We start from the raw sequence: 24740 nt of genomic DNA, 5'->3' as shown, positions 1-24740 counted from the left end.
GGGAGCTAACAATGCACGTAATGGGACACACGTATTTGGACTATAAAGCCCTCTCGAAAACCTCCAGCAATGTTTTATGGTTTTATATACATGCTGTGACCTTCCTGAACGTGTGGGAGCGTGCGTGTCACTGAAGTCTTTCCACAGTGGAAAAGTCTTTTCCGCAAAACATATATAAATACACAAACATCAGTGCCGGCTAGAGATAGGTTTACAAACAAGTCAAATGCAAGATATTTTTATGATCGGCTGAATGAATGCATGAATTTGACTGCTAAGATGGAGAATTGTATACCCAACCTCACCAGGAGGTTCAGACTTTTACAAGAAAGTATCTGAACTTTTCCTAGAGAAGGAGGGTGGATGAACTTCATTTACAAGTAAATGGGAGTAAAAAGTATCTGAAAATTATTTGAAAACCTTTTTTCAACCAAAGTGAATTAGTCTCTTTTTTGGTTATCCTCTTAAAGAGTAACCTGTGTCAACACGAAAATCTCCAAAGTAGTCATGGCTCAATGGATGAGTTAGAATTTGCTTTTTTTTTTTTTTTTTTTTTTTACAAAATTAACAATATAAAAATGGCCCCCACACCGTTGGATTTCTATGTACACAACCCTGACTTAACTCATTTCCTGTATTAAATGTTTACAACCTTAATGTTTAATTTGCTTTGATTACCCGTTCCTAATCACACAACCAGTGCTGTCATGTTAAGGCAGCAAATTGCGCCCCGGGGGCCATTTTTGTCAAATAGCTTGTTTTTCATTGTCCCTCAGCATATTGTAAAAATCAAATGAGATATCTTATTGCACATTACACTAATTTGCTCTATCCCCTATAACACAAAGCTAATATTTTTGTTTTGTTCAGGGAGCTGAGCATATATTGACCTACATTGTGTCTTTAATGTACAAAATGTACCAAAATGACCCCGCATCCTTCAATTCCCTTCTGGAGAAAGTGTGGACAGCCAACTTCAAAGCAATCCAGCACTGCTGTCCTCGCTCAGCATGATTGACAGGCTCAGCTAGTCCCAGCATCCAGACAGAACATTATCTTACCTTGTATCCAGGGCCCAGCTGGTGAATGGCGAAGATCTGAGCGGGGTTGAGAGCCTCACTGAACACATAAATGGCGCCCAGCTGACCGCAGAACACCCTGTTGGCGTCGGCCGTCTCAGAGGAGCCCAGGAAACACTTGTCGTAGCTCTGAGGAGGACGCACACAATACAAAATGTTTACTTTTGTATTGACATCATTGCACGTCCACTGGCCACTTCATTAGGCGCAAAAGGTCATGAGGTGTTCCGAGATGGATGATGATGTCATCCACCAATAATCGCATGACTTTTTGTTGGATTACACCTTCTGGAATGCTTTATGCAGAAATGTGTCAACTTGTGAAGGACATCCTGCTTCGTCTTGGCGCTGAAGCAACAACATGTTGGAACGCGGCCCAAGGGCAACTCCGACACCTTGCCGACCTACTGTTGCAGACCTGACATACTGGCCAACATGCCCACAGGACGCAGCGGCACTCGTGCGCCACTGTTAAGGATGCAGCAAACACAGAGGATCTTCACTAAAGTTCTTACGTCGTTGGTGTTGACGTGCCAGGCCATGTCGCCGTAGGAGACCAGCTGACCATTGACATAACATCGGATCTCGGAATTCCTCCAGCGGTTGTAGATGTGAACGATGCTGATCATGTACCACTGAAACACACACACATGCAATAACTCTGACTGACAATGTCAACACATTAGCCATGTAGCATGCAGCCATCAAATCGAACTGACATTTGAGTAACGCTCCTAAAATGATGGAAAAAGGGAACCTGAGGTAACTTATTTAGGTGCTGAATACGTTCTAGAAGAGTCAGCAAAAAACACAGTCAAGTCAAGTCAGTGCGTGTTGGCGTGCACGTGACAATGTGCTGACACTGCATGTGCACGTTCCTAATGGATGCGCTTCCCTTGAAAGACGCAACACACTCATGATGTGATTGCAGCTAACAAAAAGGAGCGGGGTTAAATCAATAGGGTTCCTGCACCTGGATGGAAATGCAATTTATAATGTTTGACTGACAAGGTAACTTGTAGACGACGTGTGAGCTCACCCATCTTGAATCATTTCAAAAATCAACTGGATTCTGTATTAAAAAGTATATACAGTGGAACCTCGGTTAGCGTATGCTCCGGTTAGCGTGTTTTTCGGTGAATCTAAAAAATGTACATCATAATTTAGCCTCGGTTTGCGTACCTTTTCCAGTTAGCATACAACATGGCATGCATTTTGTCCTGTTATTAATACACTGCATGAGTCCAACTGTGGTCTTAATCTATTTTTATCACAAAGCATCCTTGTTAGGACAAGATCCGGAAGTCAGCTCTGTCTCTGTCATCAGCGGTTGACTCTCAAAAATGTGAACCAAAACACATTTATTATAGTTTTAAATGCATAAAACAAGTCTAAATGCATATAAGTGACGTATCAAAGGGATAAATGAACTTTTAAGGGTACTTTTACCTGTTTCCCAAAGACATAATGTGGCAGTGAGAGCAACACGGGGAGCACCTTCCGCTTTTGTCATGAGTTACTTCTGGAATTCATAAATGTTTCTCACCTTCTTTATCAAAATGCTGGCACTTGCAACTGTCTTTGGCTCCATTTTGGGTGATTGAGGTGAGGATTGAAGTGAGTATTCTATGTTAAAATATTTGGCATTCTGGAATGGATTAATTGGATTTTGATTATTTCTTATGGGAAAAATTTGTTTGGTTAGCATCCGTTTCGGTTTGAATCAGAGAGTCTGGAAGGGATTACGAAGGTTCCACTGTATACTCTCTTGATGCTTATCTTCCAGTCGCTTGTATGTACAGTGGTGTGAAAAAGTGTTTCCTCCCTTCTTAATTTCTCATTTTTTGTATGTTTGTCACATTTAAATGTTTCAGATCATCAAACTAATTTAAATATTAGTCAATGACAACACAAATGAACACAAAATGCAGTTTTTAAATGAAACCTTTTATTATTAAGGGAGAAAAAAATCCAAACCTACATCGCCCTGTGTGAAAAAGTGATTCCCCCCCTGTTGAAACATAACTCCAGTGACCCACACTGACAGCCATTATCCACAAATGCTGAAAACATGGAACAGTGGTGAACCTTCCCAGGAGTGACCGGGCAATCAAAATTACCCCAAGAGCGCAGCGACGACTCATTAAAGAAGTCACAAAAGACCCCACAACAACATCCAAAGAACTGCAGGCCTCACTTGCCTCAGTCAAGGTCAGTGTTCATGACTCCACCATAAGAAAGACACTGCAAAAACGGCCTGCATGGCAGAGTTCCAAGACAAAAACCACTCCTGAACAAAAAGATTAACAACAACAAAAACATTAAGGCTCATCTCAATTTTGCCAAAAAACACCTTGTTGATCCCCAAGATCTTTGGGAAAATACTCTATGGTCTGACGAGACAAGTTGAACTTTTTTGAAGGTGTGTGTCCCATTACATCTGGAGTAAAAGTAACGCCGCATTTCAGAAAAAGAACATCATACCAACAGTAAAATATGGTGGTGGTAGTGTGATGGTCTGGGGCTGTTTTGCTGCTTCAGGACCTGGAAGACCTGTTGTGATAAATGGAACCATGAATTCTGCTGTCTACCAAAAAATCCTGAAGGAGAATGTCCGGCCATCTGCTCGTAACCTCAAGCTGAAACTAACTTGGGTTCTGCAGCAGGACAATGATCCAAAACACAACAGCAAGTCCACCTCTGAATGGCTGAAGAAAAACAAAATGAAGACTTTGGGGTGGCCTCATCAAAGACCTGAATCCTATTGAGATGCTGTGGCACGACATTAAAAAAGGCGGTTCATGTTTGAAAACTCTCCACTGTGGCTGAATTAAAATAATTCTGCAAAAATGAATGGGCCAAAATTCCTCCACACTCATTGCAAGTTATCTCACTGTTGTCACTGTTGATATAGTCCACTGCCGATGGGGATGTCATACAACTTCATGTCAACGATCCAAACTATCCCTTTAGTAAAAAACTGCATTATGTGTTCAGTTGCGTTGTCACTGACTAATATTTACATTTCTTTGATGATCTGAAACATTTAAGTGAGACAAACATGCACAAAAAATAAAAAAATCAGGAAGGGGGCAAATACTTTTCACACCACTGTATTTGTTGTGTGTGTGACTGTGTGTGTCTCACCTTGCGTGGCTGGAAGTCATACTTGACACAGTGCTGGAAGCCTTTTCCTTTGGACTTGAGTGAGGTCACAATGAGACAGTTCCCCACAAAGTGAGCCGAGTACCCGATTCCTTTACTGGTGCGGAAGCTGCAAGAGAATTGGCACAATTTCACCTCATTTCACCTCATTTCACTGGAATTTGTATCTACAGTGGGGAAAGGAAGTATTTTATCCCCTGCTGATTTTGTTAGTTCACTCCCTTACAAAGATATAAATGCCCATTATTTTTGTATAGTAACTTTTATTAAATTAAATTGTATTAGAATGAGGGCAATAACTATTTGACCCCACAGAATGTGTCCACAAAACACAAACATAAGTCCTGTCCCTTTAAGAAGGTACTCCTAATCTCAACTCATTGTGTGTTTGTGCCTGTCACACAAACACTATCTTCCATTCAAACCTCTCCACCACCACGGACAAGAACAAAAAGCTGTCAAAGGTTCTAGAGCTACACAAGACTGGAATAGGCTACAAGACCATCAGCAAGAAGAATCACGCCGGCTCTGGAACTCCATGCAAGATTTCGCCTGGGGGGTAGGGATGATTATGAGAAAGGTGAGGGAGCAGACCTCAGTGCTTGCCAGCAAGGCTTTCCCACCAACTACTAAGTGCCATTTTTCAATATAATTTAGAACAAGGGTCTCAAACTTGCAGCAAAATAAAAACTATGAAATTACTTATTTTTTTGGTTCACACTATCACCGTAACATGATATTATCGTTATCATGAACCATGCATCTTGTATCGTACCGTATCGTGAGGTACCCTGAGATTCCCAGTCCTGCTCCCAATACTTTATGCGGCCCAGCCTCACCCAGACTCTACCTCCAGCGGTCCCCAGGTAAATTGAGTTTGAGACCCCTGATTTATCCCCTTTATTTAATGGTTGGGTTTTTTTTTTTTTTTTTTTACATTATGTCTCTCTGTGCTACAATAAACTTACCATAAAAGTTCTGTACTCTCCATATCTTTGTAAGGGGGTCAGCTTACATAAATCAGAACAAATATCAGATAATTTACTTATTTTCTGCACTGTACGTACTAATGCAACTTTTCCCATTCCTCTTTGCATTTGCCTCCATGTAAAGCCTCATCCAAAATCTTTTTCTTTCCTGGACAGAACACATCCATCTTCTATGCCGCTTATCCTTACTAGGGTCGCGGGTATGCTGGAGCCTATCCCAGCTGACTTTGGCCGAGAGGCAGGGTACACCCTGGACTTGTTGCCAGTCAATCGCAGGGCACATATAGACACACAACCATTCACACTCGCATTCATACATTCATACCTATGGACAATTTAGAGTCTCCAATTAACCTAATTTTTGGAAAGTGGGAGGAAACCGGAGTACCTGGAGAAAACCCACACACAAGGAGAACATGCCAACATGCTAATCACTAGGCCACCGTGCGGCCCAGAACACATCTCACTGCTTGAAAAAACCCCAGAAGGACAAGCCATGTTTCAGCTCCTGGGTGCAAATATAACTTCCTCCTACTCCCAGGCGAGTGTCCGCTACACGTTATCTCCACTTGGAGACCACTATCACACCAGCAAAATGGAGGACAACAAGCGTCTGCTACAGGGTGATAAGACCCAGGCCAGAGGGGGGAGAGGAGGGCACACACTCCCCTTTCTCCCACCACTCACCTGCCAAGGCCACCTGATAAACAGTTGCCAAGGAAACAGAGGAGCCTGAGCTCTCTCCATCCATCATTGTGTTCTCTTGTGGGAGAGAAGCAGGAAGGAAATCGAGCAAGTAAAAGAGGTCAACTCCAAAACAGTCAAAGCTAACGAGGCTTCAAGCAGTCTGGACACGGGCCAGCACCGCACACACCTGATGACACGCTTGTAAAGCAGGACGGCAACATTCATAGTTCTCAGAGACAAGGGTTCATCATCTGAACTGAAAACTGAAAAAGTGAAAAGGACGGCAGCGATGATTCAAATAGAATCATCTTGGAATAGAAATAGGAGACCCCCCCCCAAAAAGATGCAGATATGACCTAAGCACCAGGGGTGTCCAAAGTGCGGCCTGGGGCTATTTTCAGCCCGCAGGTTGCTTTTTTGTTTTGTTTTGTTTTTTTAAATTGGCGCCCAGGCATACTGTAAAAATAAAATCAGCTCACTACAGTGGAACCCGTTTAGGATAACAACCCTCAGATAGCCACATTGGCCATAGATGTGTGATAATTTTTCCATTAGTTAATCAATTAATCTAAAAAAAAAAATACGAAGTTAACAATACTACAGTACATGTTGAGTACTAATGTTGATATAAACGGACTAATTTTTCATAGAAATGACCCCTTTGGCACTGTTATGTTTTGTTGACAACAGTGGTCGACCATGTACATTGACTTCAACTTAAGCGGGCACATTTTAGTACGATTCAGGACTTCACCAGGACTGGTCAACATAAACGAGTTGTCGACATAAGCGGGAGCGACTTAAAGCTGCTGTTTTCAGCAGTTTAGAGGGCGCTTGCATTCGAATGAGCTTCAAACATAAAATCCCACCCTCTTCCCGGTCTGACCATATAAGCTACGACCCACTAATGCACATGCACGCAATACAAGAAAAAACGTATGTTGCAAAAGCAGTGTCTGAAAAGCATATTTCACTCACGACAGGAAAATAGAAACTACCACAGCATCCTTTTTTAAATCCTTTCGTTTTCGAAGATCTCCTTTGTGACGTGCATGCACATTTGCACCGAGACAGCCGTGATTGATGGCCTGAAAGCCCGTCGCCTTATTCAGCACAAACGGCAATTTTTATAAAGTGTGACTTGCAATTGTTACAAATATCGACATTTATTTTTTAAAATCTATTCTCTTAAATCACTATTGGTAAGAAATACCATTGGTGGTGTTATATTTTTTGGCTTAAAAATATTTAATTTTAAGTTGGTGACATATAGCAGCTTTAAGCGGGTTCCAATGATACAGCATGAGATATTAGACTACTTGGCTTTGTCACCTATAACACAAAGACAAGATTTGGATGTTTTGTTCAGATACTGTAGCATGTCTAGCATGTCTTGACCTTGTGTCTTCAATGCACATAAGGTGAAGAATATCAAAGTGGCCCCCGCATTCATTTGATTTTTTTCCCCTGTGTTTGGACACCCCTGCCTTGGAGAAATGAGAATTCAAAGATTAGTCAGTGTGAGAGAGAGAGAGCAAAAAGACATCACCAGATGACACCCAACAGCATCCACGTCACGTTTTTCTCTCAGCGCTGATGATGAGTATCATGTGTTACTTGGTCAGACAGGCAAAACAATGCCAGCGTCGTAGTGACCCTGCTGACAAAAGCCAGCTGGACTGACCAGTAAAGGTACGGCTTGTCTTTGTCCACGTTGATGTTGTTGAGCGGATCCTGCCGGAACCACGTGTTGATGGTGAAGCCGTTCTGGTAAGGCCATTTGGCGATTGGCGGTAACGCGATGGCCTGTGGGAAAGGCACAAACACACTCACTCTTACTTCTCATCTTCTTCAAAGGTAAAACTCTTGAGATGCTGGATCACATGAGGCGACTAAAGTGTTGGGACATACCGCTGCACTGCGTCCTGGGAAATTGAAGAAGGTGTCTGGGCCGTGGCGCTGAGGCATCTGGTTCAACACCGACAACAACTTGATGGCGTGTCTCGGCTGCAGGAGGAGCATGAGAGGGATGATGATGGGGAGAAGGACGACATCAACAAGCAGGAGACAAATACAGAGAGAATGATGAAGAAGAGTGAAATGATAGATGAGGAGGAGGGTGAGAACAGGAAGGATGTGGATGATAGTGATGTGAAGGAGGATGAGGGTGATGAAGATGAAGACGATGAGTAGGGGGGTACGATGAGAGTAAGGTGAGGATGATGAGGATGAGGTAAATAAGAGGAATGAGAATGGTGATCAGGATGAGGAGGAGAAGAATGAGAACAGGTTGGAGGGAAATGATGACAGTGAGGAGGATAATGATGAAGAGAAGAGTGATGAGGGGGATGACAATACAGAGGATCACCACACGGAGGAGTGGAGGAGGAGCAATAGCATAAGAAGGGAGGATGAGAAGGAGGATAAAAGGATGAGGAGGATGAGTTCAAGAAGTATGATATGGAAGGGGAAAATATGATGATGAGGAAAATAAGGAAGAGTATCATTTGTTGATGAGGAGTAAAAGCAAGTGAGTGAGAAGGAGGATGAGGAGACGGAGAATAAGAAGATGGACGAAGACGAAGGAAAGAGTAATTGTCATTGACTTTGAGAAACACACTCGGGTGTTGAGACACTGGTCGTGCCATCACACCTCCACCACAAACCACTGGATCAATAACTCTTCAAGCAGCTACACCTCATCAATACCACGGCAACCCTCCATTCACCCGTCTGTCTGTGGAGAGGGGGCTCCTTGATGGGGGTGACGGGTTTGGGGGGTGGGGGTGGGGGGTAGCAGGAGGAGGAGGATGCGGCAGCTGAGGGCTAAATTCATCAGAACCTTGCTAAATCATCACACACTCTCAACCCTGAACCTCTTCATTGTGGTGTGGTGCGCATGCGTGTTTGCTCACCCAGATGCCGTTGTCGCCCCTCAGCATGCTGAAGAGCAGCTTCAGCTCTTTGACTGTGATGCTGTAACTGGCCATGACTCCCAACATGTCCACCAGCAGGTCTGCAAACACACACACACACACGCGCGTGTGTACATGCTGAAAAGTTTGCTTCAAATTTGGAAAGGCAGACAATCTGATACAGCTAAAGTGATCCCTCGTTTATCGCTGTGAATTGGTGAATTTTGGAAATATGAGCCATTATTTTATTCTTCACTGTTTTGCATGTTTATTTTGTTTGTTGCCAGTGGCGACCTGTCCCACTTTGTTCGACGGTCCTTGAACACACCATCTAACTTTCTCCCAAGCTGCACAGAAAGACTACTATACTGTATTTTTTCTTTCACCTCATATTTGGTCCCAAATGCTGATACTACGTGGGAATGCATAAAGGTAAGATTTGATGACGTTATTGAGTGCTACTGCGCATATTTGTTTTTCCACAACCTCGAGTTAATTGCATGCTAGCACACATATCAAACAGCGGCGTATAATCTTCTCTCTGAAAAACAAACTATACAGGCTTGTATTGGTGGATGGTCGGTCTGTATTCATTTTGTGCTTTTAATTTGATGTTGTTCCTGTCTTAGTTTTAGACAAAACATAATAAATAAGATAAATTAGATCACTATAATGTATACACTGCTACTATTTACATCCATTCGCATCTTCAGTCATGCGCGACAATCCTTTCGCCGGCAGCCCAGGCTTCCTCGTTGTTTCAGAGATGCACTGTCAACCTGCTGGTCTTGCCGTACCCGATGCATGTCTCTACAAATCGATTAATCCAAGGATTTATGGCTGACTTATCGATCCAGCAGGCTCCAACCGATGCAGCCGTATCTCTCGCATCACCCTCGTATTTTGTAAGGTTTGTTTTGAATTTTTGTCCCCAGTTTACAAGCTATCAATGGCTTTTAGGGAGGCCCATTTCCAGAACATTAAATATCTGTAGTTTTTAATTTTGTGAATAAAAATACACTAAACAAAAATGTTTTATCAGACGATCCGAATGTTGGTTATACTGTAATGCTCTGTCGAGTGGTTGTAAGTCACCATTAAAAAGGAGAAGAAGAAACGGGTAAATACTGCAATGGTCATTTTCGGCAAGTGCGCAACAATGGTAATACTGTAGGTCGGGGACAGCACTACACTGTCAGAAATTGCACACTCAAGAACTTAAGTACACAGTGTGCACAGTATCCAGCTGGTCCTTGGTTAACAATGTTTCGTGTTATGTCGTTTCATGGTGACAAAACACTTTTCTATATTTAATTAAAAACTGAATTTTGGTCGGTAAGCAGGAGACTCGCTTGAGAACTAGTGACACTGCAGTGCACCGTAGAACAATCCACTATGTCACACTCGTCTCAACACTCAACTGTCGCAACCATCATTAATAACAAACGTCTACCCGGATGCTGTGATGGTGATCCATCAACAATCTCTTAAATGCAAAAACAAAACCAGCTACTGTCGGCCGAACCATACCAAAACAACCAGCAAACTCAACGTTCCTCTTTGCACGCAGCCACACACACACAGTCAGGACACAAGTGAGGTTCACAGATGTTGGGAAATCACAAAACTGTAACAGTTCATCACACATAACTTCCAAGTCGCTGATCCTCTGAAAGTGACAATTATGTAATAATTACGTGTAGTGGTCTACAGTTATTAACTCATTCAATCTCAGCCATTTTTCAAAAGACATCCTCTCCACTACCAGCCATTTTAGACGATTGATTTTGACAGATTTTTTTTAAGGCACACAGAATATTGGAGTCTACCAAAAGAAAGATTAGACTCTCATCTTTCATCAGAAAAAAACTAATTGGTTTCTACCTTTTTCCTTTCTTTAGTAATCAGCAGTAGAACATAGGTAAGTTTCAGGAAAATATCAGTTCTCCACAAAAAAGGAAGAAACCAGATTTTTGTGAAAACATACATTTGAAGCAGTTTCACTTTGACTCATTTTTTGCTTTGGTGACAGCTCAAATATCTAAACTGCACCGCATAAGCGACACAAGAAAGGGTTGTTTTACATCAAAATAACCATTTATTTACAAATATAACACCATGAACTATTTACAATTTTCACATCCGGAACTAATGCACGCGTTAAAATGTCCCTACAATGTGTAACCTGCACACTACACTCCTCTATGCTCTCTCACGTCCTCTTTACTGTTGAACCATGGAAAAGATCCATGCAGAACTCTTATCGAATGCACTTCTGCCACCCTGTGGCCGTTTTTAAGGGTTGAAACTGCATGAAACGTGACCTCTTTTATTGTGCAGTTGCGTCATCACCACTTTTTGCACCTTGGGCACCATTGGGATGTTGTAAGGTGCTATATAATAAACTTTGATTTGATTTGGTATTGAATGAGTTAATAGTACTGTTACATTTCATTCTTGTATTTAGTGTTCTATTACTGTATTTTATATGTCTCTGCACAGTGCGAGTGACTTACCAACTTACACCAAAACTCAACTTAATCATAGTCTAGGAAGGGAACTCGTACAAAACCCAATGACCACCAGTACTAATCAAAGTGTACTGATGGAAGTGTTGCATTTGAGACACAGTCTATGCTGCGCCTAACTAGGACAATGGAATGTGTATGCAGTTGAATGAATCTTCACATTGCGGTTGTAAAAACTTGTTAACCTGCAATTTCCTCCAAAGATCTCAAAATATAATGAATAAAAAGTGCATGCTGTGTGTGTGTGTGTGTGTGTGTGTGTGTGTGTGTGTGTGTGTGTGTGTGTGTGTGTGTGTGTGTGTGTGTGTGCCCTGAATGACCTCGCTGCTGGGTCGACTTTCACTCAGCGCAGGCGAGGACATGGCGGCGTTACAGGCCAGCCAGCCAGTCTGCTTACAGAGGCTCTTCTTCAGTGCCATTAGGCAGGCTAGATATGAATAGTGCTGCACTAGATTTCATTAGAGAAAATGAAGCACTCGCTGTGTGTGCTGTGCGGGTGTGATCAATGCATGTAGGTCATTGAGAGCTGCAGCATGCTAGCTGCTGCTGCAGCCATAAGTCAAACTACTTCTAACGCACATCATCCTGCGGCGGGGGGGCGTGTAGGCATCATTAAAGGAAAGTCAAGGTCAATATGCTCATGTAAGAGTGCGTGGGCGCTGTTTCACACCAACAACAGAGGTTCTTTAGAGTGCTGTGAACTTCAACCAAAGGCTTGCACTAAAGGTGACTGGAAGTTGAGTTGTCAACATTAAACATGGCCACCACCGCGACGTTCTCATGTTGTTTACAGCTGATGTTTACGCCCAGCTGCTGAAAAAGGCAGCTTCAACTCTGTGTGGCTGCTCGTGAAAAGGCACTTTGAGGTGGAAAAAAACACTCTCTGAGAGAAATTGCTGCAGAGTCAAAGAATGTCGAAGGATAAGAGCTTGGGAAGGCATCAATTACGCAAATGAATCATCTCTTAAGGGAGACATTTTTACTCACTATTCGCCTCCAGCGAGCATCACAATACCGACAAGCGACTCCTTATAGCAAATCATCACTCACATAAGACCTTTATGGCAGCAGCATGACAATGCAGAGAGTGAACTGAGGATAGGCTGTGGTTGTGAAGGGGCGGGGCTACTGTAAGTATGGAGACGATGCTTTTCACTCGCTGCATACTGTGTACATTGTGTACTTAGTTCCTGACTACAGATGAAAATGAGCAACTATGCTAGAATCTGGCTCATTTACAGCCTATGCAGAAACATCAGACTGTTCATGAATGTGCACGGTCCTCGTCAGTCTATCAGTGTGAACGCACTCAAAAAAGTCGACGTACGGAAGTGCGCCAATTGAGACAGAGACACTGTCTTTGTGTACATTTGCAGGTTACCGCTACTGTAACTTAAGTGACATGCTGTGTTTGTTCACCTGCGATCATGTCGTCCACGGTGCTCATCTTGAGCAGCACCTGCTGGATGAGGCCCACCTCAGTGCTGGTCTGGAGGTTGCGCACGCTCTTGCGCAGGATGGCGGTGAACATGCTCCAGATCTCCGCCTGGCACGTCACCTCGCAGTGGGACAGCAGCTCCACCATGCAGCCGATGCTCTCCGCCTCCTGGATGATGAAGTTCATCTCCAGGTCGAACTCGCCGCCCACCAGCTGAGGTAGATGATAGAGGAGGAGGAGGGGGCGGGGCCAAGGAGAGACCAGGTTTAAAGGAGGTCAGAAGACAGAACATAGGTTTAATGTTTAACCTTTTGTCTTCAAGACTCGTAAAAAAGGCTTTTGATGAATGCTGATGTACGCCCCCCCCAATACACGCACATACACACCTTTGTCCTCTGAAAGAAGCACTCACTCTGAGAGCAATAGTCACTCTTAAAATACACCAGCTTTAAATGAGCCTGCCTCCCCCTCTTGCTCAGATACACACAGGTAAGCAAGCGCACAGCGATGCCCAACGACACGCACACATGCATGGCAACACACATGTAAGCAGTGCAGCAGATACCATCATTCCAACATGGAGTGCAAATGGCTTGCCCCTTAATGGCTGATGCAGAGCAATTACTTGTGGAAAGTATCACTGCACTTCACACGCACACACATACATAAGCGCACACTTCAGCCTCAGTGAACTGGACTATCCAGAAAGTGGTTGCCATGGCAACCAACAAGCCAAGCACACACGGTGAGGTTATTAAATCAGATGAAAAGAAAAAAAACGCACATAATACATTAGGGAGGACGAAATAACACCACAGAGGAAGAAAAGAAAAGAACATTTGCAATGAAGGTTCAGACACGGATATTAAAACGTTTTGTTTTTTTTTTTTTAAACATCACGTGTGTGCAACTGAGAAGGAGAACCATTTTACAACAACATTTACTGTTTTTAGTGCTTAATACACACACTAATATGCTTCATTTATTGTACCATGCAACATGAACAGAATTTTTCGTTGGATTGATGCAATTATCCCTTTGGCCACAAGATGGAGCACAATTAAGAGAACCTCTCCACTTGAATAGCATATTGAGTTTAACATTTTAGCATTTGATCCAATTGATCCAACAGTTCTTCCTTGGGCATTTCTGTGTGGAGTTTGCATGTTCTCCCCGTGCGTGGGTTTTCTCCGGGTACTCCGGCTTCCTCCCACATTCCAAAAAACATGCAGGTGAGGTTAATTGGCGACTCTAAATTGTCCATAGGTATGAATGTGAGTGTGAATGGATGTTTGTCTATATGTACTCCGCCTGTCGCCCGAAGTCAGCTGGGATAGGCTCCAGCATGCCCCCGCAACGCTAATGAGGATGAAGCGGTATAGAAAATGGATGGATGGATGATCCAACAGTCTGAATTTAGATGTGCAAAGCATCAGATTCCATACATGTGGCTTCATGCCATACTCTTCTCTCTCTTCAACATGGAGGATAGACGTCATTTGCAGCCTCCCTTCTGCTGCTAATGTCTTCTCACTCTTTAGACAGCACCAGTCACTTCCCAACTCTCATTTAGAGAAGAGTATTGGTACACTCTGCCATCACGGACTAGAGTGGAACAAAAAAAAAAAAAAGAAAAATTGGAGGGAGACATGACATTTCTAGACCTTTGTGTGTCACCGCCATGCCTCCTCCAGAAGCTGACAGCCCCAAGACGGCGCGTTTAACACCATCGCTTTCAGACGGTCGTTAAGGAACTTGTGTGAAAAGCTCCTCCGGGCGCACACCAGCGCAATCTTGCGCTCGTCGCCGCCAGCAGAGGGAACATGGTGGCTGGACCAGATGATGCAAACGACCGCAACAGAACTGCATCTTGTGAGGGACGGAGGAGGAGAGGAACAGAGATGTACGAAAAGTGAGATATCGGTATCATTTGTTCTGCCGATAATGATATCGGCGGGCGAGTCATGATGTGCTTCACACAGCAACAAGCCTATAGCTCAGCATATCCATCATAAGTAGTATAGTAATAAATAGTAGTAATAGTGACAAATCTGTTGAGCATGTAAGGGCATCTACATCAACAATACTATTTGCCCACTTGGCTAGACAGGACAAGGGGGGGAAAATATGGCTCGCTTGTTTCTACAAACCAGGATACATGCAGGAGTTATGTCACGAATTGAAAGTGTCTTCTTCCAGTACATTGACATTTATTACACAGGTAGGTTTTATTGTATCCATATACAGTACGTAAAAATAGGACTTCTTTCAGCTTCTGTAGCTTTGACTCCTTGTTGGTGTAAACACTGACCCCTCCCATCTTCTTCCCTTGTGAATTGAATGTTGTTAGGAGCGGCGCCATGACAATCCACAGACACTGCCGCTTTTGGTACTGAAACGTGGTACCTTTTGATTTTAAGTGAATCAGTGTTCGGTAGTATTGACAAAGTATTGACGGTAGTATTGACATTTCTGTCTGTGTCTATAAAAGTGCCATTTTCGGTACCCATCCCTAGTCATGCCCCTCGAAGTTACGACACTCTCTGTGGTACTTCTTTTGGGAGAATCACTCAGAACAGTAAAGAGAAAACAGGAGGAGAGAGACTTGTGATGCAGGACGGTTTGAATGACGTGAGGGTCCCCAGGCTGGCTGGCGAAGCTAGCATGTCTAAATTGCTTTCCCATGTTGAAATGCTAATATTACTCTGCATCAGGGGTGTCCAACGTGGGGCCCGTGAGCCATATGTTGCCGATAGACCATTTTGGACTTTTTTTTACACTTGAACATAACCTGTTTAGCACTGTGCCTCAGATTCTTCTGCTTTGGTATTTTTGGCTACATTAAAAAGGTGATGTCCCTCTTCGGCTGCAAATTACACTTGTTTAAACCAAAGCAAAGAACACTACCATCGGCCAGCATGTTACCAAGAGTGCTGTAAAGAACAGATTTAACAAATAAATATATATATTTGCTACAGTTCCAAGTTCAACTTTTTCTACCCACCCCTCACAGACAAAGACTGTGCTTCTCCTGCATAAATAACCCGTTTGGGCAGAAGACTTTGTTGAGGTTTAAGGGCTCAGAAGCGTTCACATGGACCCGCAATGAGGCACCCACCTCAGGGTGATGCCTAACTGGTAGTGTCTTCGCCAACTGCTGGAAGATGTTTGTTTTGGCGCCACACTGACTGATTGCCTCCAAACGACCCGCCGGTTCCTCCAGTTCCATTCAGACACATGGCCGGGAAGCCAGCAGGCATGTCACGAGACCCGCCAACATGGTTGCAAAGAGATGTATGTAAAACTCTTGCAAATATAATACTGTCCCTGCCTGAGAGGCATTCATTTAACAATATGTGGATTGTGAAGACATTTCTGTTGTGCTCCTTTAATGAACGTGACGGCGCATCAAAGGAACTATTACACCTGACTGTTAAGCACGATCAAGGCCAGCAGCAACAACAAAGACACCTGCTGCACATTACCGGCGATGGCGGGTCAGCGCAGAGGCTAGGCGGCCAATGGCCGCCTCCTCTGTGCTTTCAATGGACAAGCATCATCAACACTCCGCATCAAAGGCAGCGGCAGAGTGCATGTGTTTGTTTTGTGTGTGCTGCATTAGTCATTTGCGCCCCCTCCCCCTTCCGCGAGCCATTCAGTCCTTTTGTGTGCGGAGAGGCTCATCAGAACATGAGATCACACATTATGCACTTAACGTTTCGCCAAGTGGACTCGATGGGGGCTGCAGGAGCGACGCAAAAAAGGGAAAAGGAGGCAGTGAGGAGTAGGTGTTAGCCAACCACAGCAGAGATGTGAGCGACAATGAAGGCCTTCTTATCAGTGACATGTACAGATGAAGGTGTAGTGTCGCCATGACTACTGTACACTCATGCAGACTAGGCATGGGCCGGTTTCAAGGTGTACCATGGTGAAACCACAAAAAAAACACTACAATTTTGCGCCATACCGTTTCTACAATATGAGAGAACGTGGAGGTCCAGCGTGGCCACTACATGGTAATACTTCGTCACATCCTGTGTTATTCCTTGCAGTCGGACCTGGCCTTTGATATGGCATATGCTGTGTTGCCATACGTTGGGCATAGATAGCACAGGCGTTGTTAGCTGCTTCATTAGCATCGAGCGGCGCCCGAACGGCCACGATGTTGCCGGTGCACATATTACTCACATGGAGGGTCGACAAATGTGGACATGTGATTGAGAAGGAGACAGGAGTGGAGGATACTGTAAGTGGTATAAAGCGTTTACTCTCCAATGAACAGCAAGCAACAACCACTTAACAGTTGCTAACAAGAATCTCATGACCCGCAAATGGAAGTTTATGGAAACATGTCACCTGCTGCTATGGAATAATAAAGTAACATTACGAGGTTAAAGGAAAAAAATATGTTGTGACCTTCTTGGGTCACTTGATTGCATTTATTTGCATTTAAATTTGTTTTTTTGTTATTTTATACTAAGAAAATATTGTGTGTTATGATTTGAGTTGCAGGATTAGCTACAGTAAACTGTACTGAGAACTGCATTTGATTTATTTAGAAAGAATTCAGTTATTTTTTGTTATTTATTTTAAACACATATTTCGTCGTGTTATGTGGTTTAAAAATGACTGTTTTGACTTGGCTTTTTTCTCTTTTTAGTAAAGACATTTAAAAGTAAGACATTTTAGAGCTCTAACACCGTGAAACTGTCAAACCGTGATATTTTTGTCCAATGTTTTCATACCGCCCATGCCTAATGCACACACATGACCTCTTTTTAGCTCTTATTCACTTGCACTGAACTTCCAAAGCTGAGAGCTGAGGCTCTGTTTGGACTCAAAGGTTTTAAAGGCAGCAATGGCCCAGTACTGTACAGTACTGGCTTAGAGTGTCCTCACACAAGGACATTCATAACATGCTGGACTTCGGTTTGATTCCCCTTCCTCTCCTGGCCCCCGCTGGCCTGCGCTCAAATGGAGCATTCAAGGCACGACCCACTAGCTTGTCCCATCTTTTCTATTCTGAGGTATTACGGCAATTTCCCTGACTTTGTGGATTATTTCCACTCTTATTTTGAGTGGTTTGGATTATTTCTATTCAGCTAGGTAGCCGCTGTCATCCATTACTTGAAAATGAAATGGCACGTCTTCATGACGCACACGAACGTAGTCGCAGGTGAGCGAGTGTGCTTTTTTGTGGGTTCTGTTTTACTGCAATTTCTGCCTTTGACAATTATTTCCACTCGTAATTGGAGTCATTCAGATGATTCCTTTTGTGCAAGACAGCAGCTGTTGTAAATAGTTTGCGAGCGAGACAATTAATTAAAGCAGTAGTTCTCAACTGGTTTTGCTGCGGAACCCACCATCATCCCTCAATGACAAGCGGCGACCCAAATTGCGGGCATTTTTCAACTCAACCTTTTTAAACATGTTATATTTAAAGTGCCCGTCTGCAACAATTACGCAGCTGCCTAGAGGGCGCTAACATTCTAATGTGTTGCAAGCATTACCCCGTATGCATTTTTATCCACAAATTCAAACATGATCTGAAGAAAAAGGTTCTGCGGAGTTGAATGACAGCACCTGGATGTGGACGTGGATGAGAAGTGAAACATCTTTAAGAAAATCAAGCTAGTCCAGTTGCTCTGATTCAACTCTTCAGATAAAGAAAAAGTACAATTCAGAATATACTTGTACAAATTTGACTTTCTTACTGTAAACTACCCCTCTGCCTGGGTCAACAGATCGACCTGGGCATGAAACTGTACATGCGAATCTGCATTGTGGGCGGAATTCCCCTCGCGACACAATGTGAGCTGAATCTGTGTCTCTTTATAGCACGCTCTTCTGCGCCAGTAGATATAAAGGCGATCTAGCTGCATGTAGGACTGACGACATGTTAAGTTCACACTCTGTGTCCTTCCCCTCCGGCTCAAGCTTGGCCGAGTTGCCCATAAACATGGAACGCATCTCGTGGTGGTGTAGCAAGCAAATGCCACAGAAACGAGGTGCATTCAAGGCCATCGGCTCATTACACAGTTTTGTTTTTGTTGTTTTTTTCCTGGCAAAGTGGGTCGCGACCCACCAGTTCACCAGAATCACTGACTTACAGGACACGTCTTTATTGTGCACACCAATGTAGTTGCGGGAGAGTGAGTGTTCGACGTGTTTGACTTCTGGATTATTTTGAGTCTTTGTATTTTGTTCCTATTATCATCAATGACCTGAGACTTTCGCATTACCGTCATTCTATTACTCTGCTATGTTGTGCACATGCGTGTGCGTTTGCATGCAATCATGCCGTGCCCTGGCCCACCTCTTCCAGTTGTGTGCCGTGCGTGGGCGAGGATCGTTGTGCATTAAAGTACAGAAAGTCGTTCCTCACCAACAAAAATGGCATTTTGAAGACTGAAAACGTTTTTGAGTAAGAGACTAGTTGAAGTGAATCTTTGTCAGGAAGGGAACCAGCTCTGTTATGAAAATGGTTGTCTAAAATCGACCCTGCACACATGACCCAACGATGAACTAGAAGTGCATGATTTTTCAAAATAGAATAAACAGTATTTCTGTTTTAATAAAATATAATTGTGATATAATGTTAGTAAAACAATAAATGATAGGCTATTGAAATGTAGTTAGGTATTAAAAAAAGAACACACAGTTAGGGATTCATGAAAGGGATGCCAAGATAGCAAAAGGCTTTCTGATTAAGTAACGTAAATTGTAAATACAGTGGAACCCAGGTAAGTCGGCACCTCTCGGATTGGCTGACTCACGTCGACACAAGCGGTTGCCAAAATAACCAAAACCAGCCATCGCCTGTACATTTACAGTACTTGGGTTCATTTTGGGTTTTTAAACTTACGGCAGTTTGTCAACATGGCTCGGCTCCATTTGTGCACATTTTAATGCGGACTGCATTTTCATATGATCTTCTATAATGACAATAAAAATTTGGTAAATGTGCCAATCTTTATTCGTGTGGCTAACATCCATCCATCTTCGATGCCGCTTATCCTCACTAGGGTCGCGGGTATGCTGGAGCCTATCCCAGCTGACTTCAGGCAACAGGCGGGGTACACCCTGGACTGGTCGCCAGCCAATCGCAGGGCACATATAGACAAACAATCATTTACTCTCACATTTTTTGGGGAATGAAACCCGCACAGGGAGAACATGCAAAGTCCACACAGAGATGCTCAATGGATATTCGAACCCAGGTCCTCCCGATCTCCTGACTGTAGGCCACCACGAGGCCACCGTGTGGCCCGTGTGTGTGGCTAACAATCTCAAAAAAACAAATGGGCATAGAATCCACGTTAATACTGCTGTGCTTTTAGTTTAAAGCTTATTTTGCACTCAACAGGAAGTCACTGTGTCTAACTAGATAGTACTTATGTTGCTGTCGTGGTTTCACATTGCGTAGTGATAATGATGAAGTTAACAATACTACAATGTGTCGACATAAACAGACCAATTTTTCATAGAAATGGCTCTCACATTTTATGTCCACAAAAGCGGTCGACAAAGTATGTCGACGCCGACTAAGAAGAAGAACACGGTGGACCAGGACTTGATGAGCTGTTCCACATAGACGGGTTGTCGACATAAACGGGGTCGACTTAAAAGGGTTCACCATAATAGATTCAATTATTTCAAAAACAAAAGACAAAAAAACTCCAAATCAAAACAGAAATGGCAGCAGCAAAGATCCAAGAAAAAAGGGAAACATAATCAAATTTACATATCAGTTTAATGGATGCTTCAAAACGGACTGACTGGTAGCAGCAGGGGATGCGATGTAAAAGGCAACAGATGTGTCACGTCTTCCTCCTCATGTGATGATGATGAAGAATGACATGCTGACTGACACTAGCATTAATACACGCACGCACGCACACACGCACAGACACACACACAAACATGGAGGAGGGGTAAAGAGGCTGAACTGCATTTCCCAGGGGTCCTTCTGCACACAGATGGCAGAAGGGATGAGACAATTGACCCCCAAGCCCCCACACTCACTCACTCATTCACAGACCACCACATTTTTACAACAAACACACACGCTAACTAATAATATGTCTCCTTAATAATGAATTAATAGAATTTTCAAAATATACCAAGGATCAATATATATTTTAAGAAATGAGCGTCGGGCTTAAAATGCACTTTGGATACCCCTGATCTAAGAGGTGTCACAACACTGTGTGCTTGAAATGAACCCAATCAAGTCGACCTAAAAAGAGTGAAAATAAAACAGTGATTACATAAACTCATCAAGAAGATGTGAGGCCCTTTCAGGTCATTTGTGCGTGTGTGCGTGTGTGTGTGTGTGTGTGCGCGTGAAGAGCTGTGAGTAGAGAGACATAATTTAGGGGGAAATGAAGTCCAAACACCCACATTTTGTAATGAATGTACCAAACATCAGTGTGTGTAGATAAAATGTTGCATTACACAAATAAATCAATTCATTTTTGAATGGTAGCTTGTTGAACTGCTGATATCTTGTTATTGCACCACTTTTTTGTGCATTAATTTACTAATACATATGTCGTCCTTGTTTTTTCACGTTTCGTGTTAACAACGTACTCCCATAAATTATTAATTCGGTACAAAAAGAAAAATAGAATAAGTTATGTGTGCTCGGCGGAACAACTACATGTAGTCGCGTGTAGCTACATTGAGGAAGGACAATGTTGCTTTTGTTATTTTTAGTTAACTTCTGGCCTCCATTATGTCTCCAAAGCATAAAGCATACAGAGGTCTGAAAAAGTGTTTGCCACCTTACTGATTTCTTATTTGTTGTCTTTTTGTCTCTTCATTTTGTTTTTTCCAGCCATTCAGAGGTGGACTTGCTGGTGTGTTTTGGATCATTTTCCTGCTGAAGAGCACAAGTTGGTTTGAGCTTCAGGTCACGAACAAATGGCCAGACATTCTCCTTCAGGATGGTTTTGATGGTCAGTAGAATTCATGGTTCCATTTATCACAGCAAGTCTTCCAGGTCCTGAAGCAACAAAACAGCCCCAGACCATCACACTACCACCACCATATTTTACTATTGGTATGTTCTTATTCTGAAATGTGGCGTTACTTTTACACCTCGGTCTGTCACGGAAATCAATAAATCGATTAATCGAGCGATTTAAAAAAACAAAGTCAATAATTTTGCCGCCTCGCTAAATTGACACGTGCATAGATGCATGTTTGTTTTCCTCAACTCTCTGTACCACACAGGTTAGATGACAAGAGGGTTCACTCTGCATGCGTCTGTGCACATTGGTGCTATAGTGGAATGAACGGAGAGAGTAAACCTTCCTGTCAGGCTCTTTGTCCCTCAGTACGTGGAGGCGGGGCTACTCGTGAGTGAATACACAGACAGAGTGCTGGCAGTTAGCAAGTTAGCAAGCAAACGCTTGTATAAATGAAGGCACAAAAGCCAAGGTTTTCTAAGCCGAATGCCACAGCCCCGGTGTGGAGGTGCAGCAGAGCCTTTGTCCCGAAAGTCAACGCTTACTGACGCGTTTGATCGGCAAAGTAAATATAAAACAAAGCAGCGCAACAATGGTGCATGCTCACAAAGTGTCACTCGCTACATTGCAAAAGAAATGCAACCTTTCAATACGGTTGGAAAGCCAACATTTCGGGAAATGTTAGAAATGTTTGACAGACAGTACGAACTGTCTGGGAGAACTTACATGTCACAAACAGCAACTCTTGAAAACTGTATAACCGATGGACAGAAGACGTGTTGAAGGACATCAGAAACATTGCGTTCCTCATGAAAGGAAAAGCAAAGTATTTTTGAGTTTCTGACATTTTCAAATTTCCTCTTAGACCGGGCATTCCTTCATATTTTGTTCTTTTGTTATTAGCTGAGGATTTGAGCATAGCTAAAGGTTTATTATGAAAAAGATTATATTTGACTTTTTCTATATTTATTTCTAAAAGAGAATGGCATACTTTATTTTAGAGGCTATTTTTAGATACGATTTTTTTAATGTGCACTCTGCAGCTTTAAAATTTGAAATAACATCCTCATGTTAAGTATTCATTTTAATAAAATATCTTGACACGCATATTTGGCTTTGATTTTGTCAAACTCACTTTTCTTAAATATCGAGATATACTGTATATCGTTTATCGATATTCAACCTAAATACAGTATATCGGGATATGAGTTTTGGCCCATATCACCCAGCCCTACTACACAGGAAGCTAAAGAGCTAGCCAATGAGGGATGTGGTTGGTCCCTCTCAGAAAAACACTGCCCCTAGCCTTTTGGCAGAGAATTGCAAGTTACGCATCAGCCCCTGCCGAAGAACTACAACTGGATAACAATGCTGTCAGAAAGGTCCAACGTAGTGACTACAGTGTAGAGCCTAGGTTCCCTAATTAGGGTAGGCCAATTGTCATAGATGGTACGTGAATAAAAATTAAAAACAAGTGCCTAGCACCTAACTCAATTACGAGTGCACCTGAACGCCTCACAGCGCACAGTCATGGCAGAAACAAGGAAGAAGAAGTTCTTCATTGGTCTGTGTGAGTTATATGAACAAATAAGCAAGCTTGATGATTATGTGGTGCCTTAAGAGTGTTTAATCTTGAATATTTAATTTATATTGGAGTTCCACGACTGTGCTGTGAAAACCCGCAGACTTAAATCACACCAATTGCAAGTGGACAAAAGTGAAGCTCAAGTTCAACCCATTCAAACAGAAGGATCCTAACATCCGGCTGGAATAAAAAGATCTGTAGGATGAATGCTTATCTATTTATCAGTGCTCAAGTAAAACGTTTATCAAAATCTGCACAATACACATTTTTGAAAAATAATTACTTTTATTATTACTTATTATTTTATTATTACTTTAATTATTTTCTATATTTAATTAACCAATTAATCATGTTCAATATTTGAAGTTAATGAAGAAAAAAAAGGTTTATATTTTTTAAGTGTGCAGGAGTAGGGGGTACACGGGTTCAAGTTAAGGCTAAATCCCAATTGTACCCCTTACCCCTAATGTTACCCCTATGTTTTGGGTGTCCCAATTCTCCTTAAATCGAGGGGTAAGGGTGTTACAGCCCTAGAAACCAAGTGTGGTCGGGGACCAGACTTGAAACAAACGGGTAGGTGGAGCTACATCACCTGCTGAGGGGAGGACAGAGCGGAGACCGAAATAAGCACATACAGTAAATGTAAGTAATTAAGCATAATTATTGATTTTCACAGTAACACGTGTTATATTATAGATATTCAATCATTTGCTACTCCACGTAAATATTCATCATGTTTTTAATTGTTGGTTGTCGCTAGTTATAACTAACACCGATATCAAACCTCACTGCAATCTACTGCATTTCATAAATGATTAGACAAAGATTAGCTAGTGGCCACATTAGCCTGTTAATTGTAAGTTGTATTTTAAAAATCGCTCGCCAGCTCCCAAGCGAGGGGAATCTACATTACAGAAGTGCACTGTGACGTTCGCATTTTATATAATCACTCATGAAACACAGCACATCGTAGTGAAGTCAGTTTGCTGTGAATTACAGCCACCCTAGTCCACCAGTTGTCATGGTGAGATATGTTTACTGTATTAAACATAAATAAAAGATGTAAACAAGATGGCCGTATGTGGAGAGCACACCACATTATCAAACTTTATTCAACTTTTGGAATCTAACGTTGTCCGATCTATTTTTTAAACCATTACTCTACATTTGTTTTCAGCACACTATTAGTATACTACTATTATGATTATTATTGTATTTACAATGACTTCATAGTTGTAGCCCATCAATCATGCATGCAATCGTGTCATTCCTGCAGGAGATGCTGAGCCAACAAGTCAGCCCTCTGCTACACCACACAGCACTACAGGACCATTCAAAAGCTGCAGTCCCACTATGGAAAAGTCAAATGCAACAAAATGCCA

At 42.6% G+C, this 24740-nt stretch overlaps 1 protein-coding gene across 18 annotated transcripts in view; it reads right to left on the bottom strand.

Annotated features, from left to right (window-relative positions):
* Positions 1–24740, bottom strand: part of nbeaa (neurobeachin a) — a 106123-nt gene that overhangs the window by 43815 nt on the left and 37568 nt on the right. For all 18 annotated transcript variants that reach the window (XM_054755937.1, XM_054755938.1, XM_054755939.1 and 15 more), the window contains exons 2-8: positions 12783–13014; positions 8836–8936; positions 7832–7927; positions 7605–7726; positions 4227–4353; positions 1595–1714; positions 1062–1208 (exon numbers count right to left, since the gene is read on the bottom strand). In XM_054755937.1, coding sequence (XP_054611912.1) covers positions 1062–1208; positions 1595–1714; positions 4227–4353; positions 7605–7726; positions 7832–7927; positions 8836–8936; positions 12783–13014 — 945 coding nt within the window. The remainder of the gene's footprint in view (positions 1–1061; positions 1209–1594; positions 1715–4226; positions 4354–7604; positions 7727–7831; positions 7928–8835; positions 8937–12782; positions 13015–24740) is intronic.

The sequence above is a fragment of the Dunckerocampus dactyliophorus genome, chromosome 16 (assembly GCF_027744805.1).
Source record: "Dunckerocampus dactyliophorus isolate RoL2022-P2 chromosome 16, RoL_Ddac_1.1, whole genome shotgun sequence".
NCBI classification, from domain to species: Eukaryota; Metazoa; Chordata; class Actinopteri; order Syngnathiformes; family Syngnathidae; genus Dunckerocampus; species Dunckerocampus dactyliophorus.
The sequence above is the reverse complement of the archived record's forward strand: the minus strand, read 5'-3'. Positions and strand labels throughout refer to the sequence as shown.